At 40.7% G+C, this 13,042-nt stretch overlaps 2 protein-coding genes across 2 annotated transcripts; one reads left to right on the plus strand and one right to left on the minus strand.

Annotated features, from left to right (window-relative positions):
• Positions 1-463: 463 nt before the first annotated feature.
• On the minus strand, positions 464-8,092 carry LOC139738552 (dnaJ homolog subfamily C member 27-like). The gene is made up of 5 exons (XM_071649174.1): positions 7,958-8,092; positions 4,814-4,886; positions 2,401-2,597; positions 1,532-1,602; positions 464-572 (listed from the first exon to the last, which is right to left on the minus strand). The coding sequence occupies exons 1-5, from the start codon at positions 8,090-8,092 to the stop codon at positions 464-466; spliced, it is 585 nt and encodes a 194-aa protein (XP_071505275.1).
• A 2,609-nt stretch (positions 8,093-10,701) lies between these two features.
• On the plus strand, positions 10,702-12,924 carry LOC139738553 (uncharacterized). Its single transcript, XM_071649175.1, has 3 exons — positions 10,702-10,827; positions 11,570-11,667; positions 12,726-12,924. The coding sequence occupies exons 1-3, from the start codon at positions 10,702-10,704 to the stop codon at positions 12,922-12,924; spliced, it is 423 nt and encodes a 140-aa protein (XP_071505276.1).
• Positions 12,925-13,042: the final 118 nt, after the last annotated feature.

Raw genomic sequence — 13,042 nt, forward strand, 5'->3', positions numbered from 1 at the left:
GCAAAATGTACAATATAGGTCAAAGGTCAAGGTCAAAGGTCACGACTGAAATTCTGTGTAGAAGTTTCAAAGCTCCCATGTAGTGCTATCATATAAAGCAAACAGAATCAAAATTGGCTCATAAATGACAGAGAAGTAGCAAATTGAAGATTTTGATCACACACGGACGCACACACGGACGCACGGACGGACGCACGGACGGACGGACGCACGGACGGACACACGGACACACACACGTACGGAGCCCGTTTCATAGTCCCCTGCTCGAACTCGTTCGGCGGGGACAAAAAACAACAACAACAACAAGCATGAACTAGTGTTCCTCTGAAGTGCAATAGAATACCAATATGATGTCAATCCATCCACAAGAGAGTCATTGAGCCCCTGCATAGGTTCCCTGTGTCATGTACGTGCCAATAATGCAATGGTTCCCTGCAACAACACTACACCCCTTGACAGAGGGTCACCTGGGAATGTCTGTGTACGAATTAGGCTTATACATGACGGCCTGGAGAATTTCACAGAACATTTTCATAATCCCATCTCCCGTCATAGCAGAGGTCTCGTAGTATCTGTTTCGAGAAAACAAAGCAAAACAAAACAAAAAGAAAAAAATTACATAACAATCCAGCAACTCACGAGGTTGGCCTATTCCAGGTGCCTATGCCAGTGAATCACACAAAAGTGCTGTATATTATTGTATATGCCGAATATTTTGCAAGGTTTTTATTTTCACAAATTTCATGAGTTGGGTGTTATTCGCGAATTTAAAAACACACAAAAATATCAACTCTGATCTTAACATAAATATGATACGCACATACACATTTCTGCATTCAGTACTGTACTCCACGACCACGAATTTGACCACTCGCAAAATTGTCCGAAGTCTTGATTCATAAAACACTAGACTCTGTAAATATATGCCGTATATGGTATAACTCATATATTCCGCTTAACATAATATTACACAATTCAGTACTTGTACAACTATTTTGCAAGTGGTTAAAATGGCACTGCCAAACCATAGTGAGTGAATGAGAAATAAAATAATATTCTCTATCAATAATCTCCACTTTTGCATGGACAATGTACACTGTGTTTGTGTCATAGGAGACAATAGTTTGGCATGTTTATTTCTTTAATATATATACTTATAGTGGTTAACTCACAAACTTTGCAAAAACTAAATTCCACTGCCAAAGAGAAGGCATCATACAAAGTATTCAATAGTTAAGTGAGCACTGTTTGTGTCTATCTGTAAATCAACACACCAACCCATCTTTAGTGATGATGACATTGTGATTAGAAGTGAGACTTGAGATTTAAAAAAAGACCAATTTTGTAACCATTTCTGCACTTCTCACTGGCATTTCTGATTAAAAAAACAACAACAAACAAATGAAAACCAACAAAATAATGAGACTCCTCCTACTCATCTGTAAATAAAACACTTTCACTTTAACAACACCCTTCTGCACTATACTAGTATACCATATTAAGAATTTTCTTTACAAGAGCTTTTCCCTACCTCAGTTTCTTCCCAGCAGCCCAACGCATTGCTTCATCTGAAGACACAGCTCTCTTTCCTCTGATGTCAACCTGCAAGTTGCAAAAAGGAAGAAGAAATGAATCATGTCATTACTGTATACGCTATATATTTCGCGGGGGTTTTATTTTCGCGAATTTCGCGAGTCGGGAGCTATTCGCGAAATTTACAACACGTGAAAATATTACCTTCCAAAATGAATCCCTTGCCTTGATGATACAAACATTTCAGTTCTAGTTTACCATGTCACGGCTTACCGAACAGACCACACTGGCTAAGCTTGTGTACGCACGTCCACGTCTACTTACGAATACTGTAGAGAGCCAATCCATTATCGCAAGGGGACCACTCGTCAGAAATCTAGCGCGATGGACTTAACCACTTCAAAAATGTTGAATTCTAACTTACTAGTTCGCAGAGTTTGGTAAGTTTTTTTCATGCAGTGTATAACTAGTATCATTCTTATTTGCTAGTAAGTTGAAAATTCACACTTTCATTGCCACTTCATATTTTCTCTGGTCCCCCAATCGCAAATTTAACCATTCGCGAAAATGTGTGACAGCGGCAATTCGCGAAAATTTATGTACGCGAAAATTATAGCGTATACAGTATATCATTGTACAAAGTTGAACACAGGGACAAAATAAGCAACATTTCCATTTGCTTCTGCAATATGCATTTAATGAATGGATGTGTGAAGGATTGTACAGTGCATCATACATGACGTAAATTGTGCAGGGATTACTGTATCACTCCAGTGTCACTACAAGCTAAATTTCAAAATTACTGTGATAGCAACGATGTTTTATTCTCATATGATCACATTCTCAGCACCATCTTGGGTTTAGTACCTTATTGGCCACCACGACTGTGTGACACTGGGTGTTGCTGTATCTGGCCAGCTCTCGGAGCCAGAGCTCCAGGTTCTCAAAGGAGTGCCGGTTGGTGACGTCGAAGACGAGGAAGCAGGCTTGGGTGTCTGTGTAGAGTTCACTGCGCACCTCCTGGTAATCTGGATGACCGGACAGGTCCCACAGGTGTACTCTCACTGTTGGGGAATCATAAGATAATGAACTCTAAGAAATCAAGAGGAGAAACACAGAACATTTCAAATAGACAGTACACTCATTTTGTTTTGTTTAATTTCATTTCAATTTCACTTTGCTTCTTTTCATTCCATAGCCTTAAATAGTCTTCCATTCTACTTTCATTTCACTTACTTTCTTTACTTTCCTTTAATTTAATTCTACATCCTTTCGTTTTATTTTGTTTCCTTTTCCTTTGAAATGTAATTTAAAACAAAGAAAAATGAAGTGTAATCGTAGGACATAATACACCTGCTATCTAAAATAAATGTAAGACACTGTAATTACACATGAAAAAAAAAAAAAGGTCAAACATTCAAAATACAGCTGTCAAGTCACAGGATCTCAAGAGCAACTGTAAATTAGTGAGAAATAAAGACAGCCTACACAGATATGATCTTCCACAGATATACACGATGTACATCATACAGTATCAATATATTTGCATGTCAGTCAATATGTGTGTGGGTTAATGAAAATATTATGCATGTATCTGTGTACCTAAGTAATGATACGTGTTACATGTGCATCACTGATTTTTGCAAACACTACTCCTGGTTACCATGAGTTCCGTCTTGTTGGTAGCAGATTGAAATGACTTATAAATGATTTATATAGATAATTTATTGTCTGAATCTATAGAAACACAATAAATGAATTGGAAGACATAAACTAGATATATCGCTACGGCGACTGATATGCCTCTGCCATAATGCATGGTTCTCCTAATAGGTCTATAGTACAATGTCTTGACAATGTGTGATGACAGTTTCACACAATTGGCAAAATATTAGAATGACAGGTTTGACACATATGTGCTGAATGTTCACTTTCCTAGAACTGGGTTCAATTGGATGAATGATTAAAATGTCAGAGTGCAGGTATTTGGGGAACTGATGATTTTTACTTGACTTTTGGCCCTTTTATAAGTTTATGCATTGAGTAATTTTCAAGGTATTGAGAAAAAGTATAATTTCAGTATCAAACGGGAAAATAGCATTATCTAAACCTGGCCTTTGACCTTTGACCTCACAGTTCCAAAGAGAATCACTGTTAGGTTGAACATGCATAAATATGTAAGTTTCAGGATGATACCTTGAGTTACTTTTGAGATATGGAGGAAAAAGTGCAATTCAGCACTTTCACTTGACCTTTGACCTTTTGACCTTTAAACTTTTGGCAAGAAACTTCCCACAGAATATATATTGGGTAATACATGCATACATCAAGTTTTAAAAAAAAAACCTTCAGGCATTGCATAAATATAAGGAAAGTAGCGATATTTTGAGGAGTTGACCTTGACCTTTGACCCCCTGACCTTTGAACCATGACCCCCAACTTCCCTAGATAATCACTGCCCATTGGAACAAGCATATATACTAAGTTCCATGAAGATACCTTGAACCGTTTGCGAGATATGGAGAAAAACATGAATTTTCAACCTTTTTTTTTCACAAAATAATCTGTCACCTTTGACCCCGTGACCCTAAAAGCCAAACAAAGTATTATCCCCCCAGGATATACCCTCATACCAAGTTTGATGTAAAACCACCACACGATTCTTGAGATATCGACAAAAACAAAACGGGACGGACGGACGGACGACCCGAAAACATAATGCCTCCGGCCACTTCGTTGGCGGAGGCATAAAAACACTGTCAGAGACTCCAACTCTCCCGTCCAACTCACACATTAACTTGGAGTCTCCCGCTTGCTAGGGGTTTCAGGCGGGAGAATCTCCAGATCAGAAGGTGCTTCGGGTTGGAGTCTCTGCACTGTTTTTAATGATACAGTTGAACCTCTCGTATCCGGACAAGTCGGGACCGGGGCTTATCCGGATAAGGGATTTGGCCGGATACGAGAGACTCAATGCTTTATACATGTACATACACACATGTACTGATGTAGCCCATTGTAGTACCACATGTGGTAATGTGTATACTGCAACCTTTTCATTGTTACACTCAGTAACAGACCCCAAAATAGAGGTTCGTGTTTGCAAGAATGAAATCATTTTCTTTTATAAATTCTTGGGATGATTTACCTAAATAATTATTAAGAAATGTATCAAGTATATGTAATTCATGTGAAAAAGAAAAAATCACGGCGAGATTGCGTCCGTATAATAGAGAGATCCGGATAAAGGGAGGCCGGATAAGAGAGGTTCAACTGTACTCACAATCAATATTAGACACATTCTGAATCTTGAAGCCATAGTCCACTCCTACTGTGGGTTGGTATCCAGGGGCAAACTAGAAAAAGAGGGACGAATTGTTGTTATTCTTAATAATGTTCCAAGAATTGCCACGAAGACTGAAAAATGATGAATTTGTACAACACTGAAAGATTTGATAGCTAGCATATATACAAAATATGAACATACATTTCTAAATTAGATTTACACACATAGAGATAGATGCATGTAAAGCTTGTTCTATTATACCAGAGAGGGAGGGAAGGGGTTTAGGTACAACAGGTGCAAAATAACTTTAAGCAGAAACTACTCAGAGTTGTCATCTAAAGGGAAATTAAGGGATGATGGTTACTGTAGATGCTCTCTCCTCCTGCATTGCTAATACAAAGTCACATTTTTATTGAAATGCTTCATAACATCCGATCTTTAATACCCTGAAATGAAATACAGTAAACCTCGCATGAGTCGAAGCTCTCGGGACTGACGAAAATGCGTCGACTTAAGTGAAATTCGACTCTCGCGAGAGTCGATTTTTTTTCGACTCACAGTTATGTACATGTATTATAGTACATTTGCATGCATATGTGTGTGTGTGTGTGTGTGTGTGTGTGCGTGCGTGCGTATGTGTGTTTGCATTCAAATTTGTCTGTTCTTGAAGATAATGTTTTTTTTTTGTTCTAAATTGAACATGGAATTTGTATCAATACTAGTAGTTAAACGTAGTTCTGAGAATGTCTGCGCTGTAATGTGGCAATGTGCCGATGTGCTATGTCTATGGTGCAACATCTCTGTCACCCTACCCTGAGACAAACACTCTCCCAGGCCCATCCCACCTCCATTGAACAAAACTATACAGCCAGCCAGGCACGCACAAACAAGCTCCGCCCACTTGGCCTGTCACTAAAATATTAAAGCAGCGATTGGTTGACCAAGGAGTTCTGGCTTGACATGGATAAAGTATGGATGTGCTGTGTGTATGGATAAAGTACCGGGTATATGGATCGATGTGCTGTGTGTAAACATGTACTAGTATACATGTGTATGTATTCGACATGCGTGCAGAGCGGTACGGTGAGTGTGCATGCTTACCTGCAGCAGGCCAGGGACGGGGTTCTGCGACACATGACGCAAATCTCTCGTTTGAAGAGGCTACACATATCTTGGCAATCAATGACTTAAAGTCAAAGATATAAAACACCTGTTTCTTGACCCTGGCCTAATCTAAGCATCAGTCATCGCCACAGCGCCACAGGAGGGGGGGGGGGGGGGGGGGGGGGGGGGCACCGCGAGAGGAGGAGATTGTTTTGGTTTTGGCATGGGCCATGTAGCTCCATGGTGCGTGTGTGTGTGTACGTGTGTGTGTGTGAGTGTAGACATTCAGCGTATGCAGACAGAGCATGCCTGTACTGTAGTGACCGGAACTATTGTCATTCCATTTTGCTCTCCCCTTCTCCCTCCCCCATCTCTCCCCCCTCTCCCTCCCTCTCTCTCTCTCGCTCTCCCCCTCTCTCTCTCTCTCTCTCTCTCCCCCCCTCTCTCTCTTTCTCAATGATCCAGTCAGCAGGCTGATTGTAACCAGGGAGGTAGTCTCACCTCCCCGTTGTAACTCACTGCCAAATAGCACATTGTCAGCACCGGCAAACTGGCAATGCTCTCCTTCTTATTCCTGTATTTTCGTTATTTACGGGTCAATTTTTTTCGTTCGAAATGTAAAATGGATGACCATAGAATTTCTCAATAGAATATAAAATTGAAAACTTTAGAAAGGATAGAGAAAATTGAGTTCACTTTGAATGGTCTGCCACAGGCAGATATCCTTATCATGCTCTTACGTAATACGACAGCTGCTTTCTCAATGATCCAGTCAGCAGGCTGATTGTAACCAGGGAGGTAGTCTCACCTCCCCGTTGTAACTCACTGCCAAATAGCACATTGTCAGCACCGGCAAACTGGCAATGCTCTCCTTCTTATTCCTGTATTTTCGTTATTTACGGGTCAATTTTTTTCGTTCGAAATGTAAAATGGATGACCATAGAATTTCTCAATAGAATATAAAATTGAAAACTTTAGAAAGGATAGAGAAAATTGAGTTCACTTTGAATGGTCTGCCACAGGCAGATATCCTTATCATGCTCTTACGTAATACGACAGCTGCTTTCTCAATGATCCAGTCAGCAGGCTGATTGTAACCAGGGAGTAGTCTCACCTCCCCGTTGTAACTCACTGCCAAATAGCACCGGCAAACTGGCAATGCTCTCCTTCTTATTCCTGTATTTTCGTTATTTACGGGTCAATTTTTTTCGTTCGAAATGTAAAATGGATGACCATAGAATTTCTCAATAGAATATAAAATTGAAAACTTTAAAAAGGATAGAGAAAATTGAGTTCACTTTGAATGGTCTGCCACAGGCAGATATCCTTATCATGCTCTTACGTAATACGACAGCTGCTGGAGTCATCAAACCCTGGCTTGGCCTCCAGGTTTGTCACGCCTGAGCAGAAAGCTTATTTGCAATGGACAAGTACTTCGACTCCCAACTCCCAAACGACAAATATACGCACCCCACTTTGGGTATTCCCCAGTTGGGGACTCGCCTCAAACGAGGGATTGACGGCATGATGCCGATTTTTTTGTTCTCTTCTAAATGTAATGAGAATGCCAGACAAATCTTCTTCGGCTCAAGTGATGTAAACTACGTATATTTTGTACAAAAGGGACTGAATGTTTTACTTCGACACAGCCGAAATTCGACTCTCGTACTTCGGCTTATCCAAATATTTCTTAGAGAAAATACATAGGGAAAAATCGGGACTTTTTATTTTGCTTCGAGTTAAGTGATTTTCGACTCACTCGACGTCGACTTATCCGAGGTTTACTGTATGTATTGCCTGACAATATGTGGAGTTTCAACCATCCAATTATCAAAGTGGGGTGGGGGGAGGGGGGGGGGGGGGGAGTGGCGCGCACCAGTGGCGAGGAAACAACTGCATTGTACCAATCCAGTGAAAATATTCAATAAAAACAAAAAGTCCAGAGAAAATGGGAGGGGGGGGGGTTGGGGTGCACCCGGGGCACCCCCATCTGGATCCGTCACTTCTGCAGATTCGATGTATTCCACGTTCACTCACCTTGTCCTCACAAAAATGCTTGATGATGCAGGTTTTCCCAACCCCAGCGTTGCCCGCGGCAACCACTTTGATCCACATCAGGGAGGAGACCCTGTCCTTGACAGAAATTGGAAGATGACCAGCACTTCTGTCCATGTTGGTATCTGAAAGAACACAAAAAGAAAAAAAAATCAAGCAATTTAACTAAACAAAAGGTCAGCCCTAAATGACACTGATCAACCTTTCACACGTCGACTAGCAAGGGCATCATCAGCTAGGCAGGGCAGGGATTACACGTTGTTGGTAGTCAAAGCCAACAGTCACACATATTCATTATCAAGTTAACGATCAAAAACCAAGTTTACAATTGTATTATGTTTACATGTTGTTTGTCGAAGGTTATGATAGTGGGATTTTGAGAATAGAAAGTAAACAGTCTTTAACCAAGAACGGTGACGTACCAGATACACTTATACTATTAGTAATATGATACCGTGGTATATGAAGTGCACAGAGCGGGACCTGCTGGTTGATGGAGTATCGGGAGACTCGCCGCTATTCGATGGGCTCGAGTCGCGAGTCGCGAGTCGAGAGGCTGGGCTTGCGCTACTCTCGATCGTCACCGACTCTAAGTTGGAGATTCATATAACTCAAACCGACTCGAAACTCTGAGGATTTTACCAAAATATGACTTCATGAACATGCCTTCTTACCTTTCACAGACAGTCCTCAGTTTAGGGAAGAACAAACAAGCAGACTAGCGCAAAGTGAGCCGGTGACATTATTCATACTCGAACTCTAGTAGTAGTGCTCTTGAGGACGTTCCTGTTATGGGTCATGGACAACTCGACCTATAGCGTACCCGACCCTAGACATCACGACCTGAATACCAGATAGCTCGACAGAGTTGAGTTATCAAAGGTTTGGTTTTCAGGGATACAACCAACTTTTAAAAAAAAAATGTAAGTACACATGAAAGTTTGAATATAGATCGAATTTGATAATTCAATCTACATGAAAATCCATATTTTTTCGACATGAAAATTCTGATCTACATGAGGAGCTGCAGGATTAAAGGGGTATACCAGAAAATGTCATAACTTCACATCGGGTGGTACATAAATCGAAAGTGCAATGTACTAGTATACAGATTTGTGGAATCTGTTGTGGTCCAATACCCAGAACATGATATACTGAACAGGGATGATGACATAGAAGCAACGGCTCATCACATGGCAGTAATGTAGCAATGTAGCTTTGTAGCAATCAAAGACCCGTTCAATATACCTGTGTAGAATGTATATATACATGTTTACACAGACTGTTCTAAAGTTGTTCTGTTTTATTATCAGTTCTTTTATTCTTTGTTTTGTTATTCTATTTCAGTTATGCATTTTTATGTGAAGCTACTATAGGATCCTACTGGGCAGTATCTTATAAAGACTTGTGAGATTCAAATCAATCACAACTTTACGATTGATTGCAAATCCATCTTATAAAAAAGTTATGATTGATGATTAAGACGGAGAACTGCAATAAATCAATCACAGTTTGCGTTTGATTGCAGCTTTCAAGAGATTTGTGATTGATTGATTTCTATCACAAGTTTTATAAGATAGGGCACTGGTCAATCATAAACTAGTCTGGAGATCAAAGATATGATCGTCTTTCCGGTCCTTGAAATGAAATTCAGTTTGTTTAACTGTTTGTTGCTTTTCTTAATGCCTTCTTATTAAACATACCATTTTGACATCACAAATTGAAATTCATGAGAAAAGATGACATTGCACCACTCAACTCGGAAAACTCAGAAAAAGTCCTACTTTTGGACGGATTGTCCGATGCATTTCCACTGCAAGAGTATTCCATCCCACTTCCCAGGTTTAGCAAGCGGCTTCTGCATTCAATGAACTGAATATTTGGAAGAACTACCGGCCATAAGTCCTAATTAGAGCAATCCAGTACGGTGGGACAGTCAAGAATGTTTCATTTTTTTTTCCTCACTGAACTTGAATACTTCGAAGAGTATACGTATAAAAGCAATGGGAATGAAATTTGTTCCATGCCCATACTGATTGTTCATTAACTTAGATGGTTATTAATTTTAGAAGCAGAATTGATGAAAAATTTGAGGCTCTACTGAACATAACTACCTCGTATTATTTGCACCGTAGTGTGGATCTGACTGATGTTACTGTTGTAGAATCCGAAGATATGTGAACTAAAAGATGAATAACGTTTGTACTTTGTATTCGATTTAAAAAAAAAAATAAAATTTCACTGTTCTGTAAATATGCTAACAATGATATGTACTATATAGGCTATATAATGCACATATTCATGTGTTTTTTGTGATATGTCTACTTTACACTAGTTTGCATACATTCGGAATACATGTGTATATACATATCATTACATGAGTCACATAAATAAATGACGTTTTGATTTTTAAAGCGATGTTTTCTGCACTAAAAGATAAATTAATCAAAATAATGCCCGCCAATGACCGGGTCGAGTTGTCTAGGGTCAGGCTCGTTTTATCAAGGGCCGGACAGTCTTGAGGTGGAATCGTCCGAATTCGCAGCAATCCGTACCCATGGTACCAAGACGCTTCGCTCCCAGAGAGACCAGTAGCTGTACAACTGTACGAAACCAACGGATCAGGCGGAGGAGTCGGCGGCTAGCTGACGCTACATACTCACGGTTACAGAGCTTCACGGCGTACGACAGGAGGACCGACGACCCATATTTTGTGGAGCTTTAAAATGGCAGAAGAACGAAAGATCTGTAGTACCAACGGAGACGCAAACGAGGACAGAGAAACTGGAGAAGATAATCAGAGCAGTCGATCTTTAGCAGACTTTGTGACTCAAAATTATGCTGAGCAAAGGGTAAGATGCAAATTAATTCTACTCTCGTCAGCTTCTTTGTTTGTAGATTCTAATGCCAATGTAGCCCCGGAGACCGCGCCGCCAGGCGCGGTCCTGGCGGCTTCCCCGCAGTTTCGCTTATGTTATAGTTCAAGTATTCTGTGCGCTTGTGTAAGTGATTGTGAATTCTGTGAACATCGGTGAGCTGCTTATAAGACATCATTTTGTGCATCACAAGGAATGAAATGCATCAAACAGTCGCCGATGATAGTCATTTAGGTTTCATCGACCCATGTAAGTATTCCTAGTAGTTTCTGTTGAAAAATTAAGGAAATATAGCGCCGCAAAGGCACCCGTTTGTTCAACATGAAGATCTTTTATGGGAGCACGGCGCAGCCGCCACACTGCGTGTGGCGGCTGCGCCGTGCTCCCATAAAAGATGGCGCTATATTTCCTTAATTTTTCAACAGAAACTACTAGGAATACTTACATGGGTCGATGAAACCTAAATGACTATCATCGGCGACTGTTTGATGCATTTCATTCCTTGTGATGCACAAAATGATGTCTTATAAGCAGCTCACCGATGTTCACAGAATTCACAATCACTTGCACAAGCGCACAGAATACTTAGGAACTAACATAAGCGAAACTGCGGGGAAGCCGCCAGCTGGCGGCGCGGTCTCCGGGGCTAGTCCATCACTAGATAGTTTTATCCACGTGTTTTTAATTCTTCTGTTTGTTTGTGTTTTTTTTTTTTCAGGAAGCCCGACAGATGCGAAGTGGTGTCGCTAATCCCAGCACTGATGAAGAGGAGAGAGCAGATAAATTCATGGAAAGAGCCCTGAGTGAAAGCAGAAGGTGAGAATGTCATGAAATGGAGACAGAAAGTACATCATACAGTTTTTAGCCTTCCATTTGTAACACTTAACAGACCTTAATTGTGTTTGTCAGATTCTGGCAAGGCTAGGCCTAACGTTGGAAGGTGAATTGATCCTTAAGTGGAAGTTAAGGTTTAACCCATTGAGGAGAGGCTGACAAAGACTCCAACTCTCCCGCTTTCGACGGGAGATCTCCTGCCGAAAGCCCATTTTACCAAAATCTCCCGTTCTCCCGCTTGAGATTTAATTTCTCCCGCCCTGGCTCTGTGTCTCCTGCTTGAAATGATTTCTTACTTATTGCCATCGTATGTTTAAAAATAGGCCTTAGATAGCACGAGAGAGCATCTAGAACCCTAGCTAGCTTCCAGGGCCCTGGACCCCGTGATGTGCGCAAGCGCTTTGCGCACATCAAGTTGGAGTCGATCTCCCATTTGCGAGGGGTTTCAGGCGGGAGAATCTCCAGATCAGAAGGTGCTTGGGGTTGGAGTCTCTGGGCTGATTTGGTTCAACACGCATTTCCCATAGACACTTGCGCTCCGAGTAAACTCGGGACTTGTCCTCAGCCTTTAAGAATGAAAGTTTTGACATTTAATTAATTAACTGGAGGCTTACAGTGATATAGTGCAAGGTTATTGTACAAGTGTTTGTTGATTACATGTATGATGTATATAATCTGATAAATGAAAACAATGACGATGATATTGATTATGATGAAAACATTGTGATGAGGATAGTACCAATAATGATGATAATGCATAATATTAAATGATGATAACAATTATGATACTTAATAATAGTGACGCTAATAATAATGATAATGAAAGTGCAGGTGATATCAATGCTAACGACAACAAGAACATGTAACAATGGGCATATTTCATGCCAAATAAAATCTGTCACCGACACTTCTGTTTTTGAGTCATATGATTTACAGCATAGGTGCAGTTAAGGAAATTTTGCTTCGGAATGAATCGTCCTGCTATTGCTGTACAATGCAAAAGGAAATATTTGTTGTTGTGTTTTCCTCGATCCCTACAGGATGAATTTAGAGGTCGCCCGCTCACAGAGGCGACAGAATGAACTCTACCGCGAACTCGGCGAGGACAAATTCCACGCGTGGACCATGGAGCATGCGTCAGAGGTGATAGTCACCCTGCCCCGGGATGGGGATGCGGCCGTGGTTGACGTCATAGCAACAGATGCAGACAGCTCAGACAGCGGAGACATGATGAGATGAGAGCGTCTTGACATAAAGGGCTCTACTGTAAAACAACCTGAACTTTTTGCTCTTACATGTAATTACAGTGTATCTCGATGCATGCTCTTGGCATATGTATATCATATGGATTAGAATC

Source organism: Diadema antillarum, unplaced genomic scaffold (genome assembly GCF_040938485.1).
Source record: "Diadema antillarum isolate AM-2024a unplaced genomic scaffold, OU_Dant_1.0 seq00000754_RagTag, whole genome shotgun sequence".
NCBI classification, from domain to species: Eukaryota; Metazoa; Echinodermata; class Echinoidea; order Diadematoida; family Diadematidae; genus Diadema; species Diadema antillarum.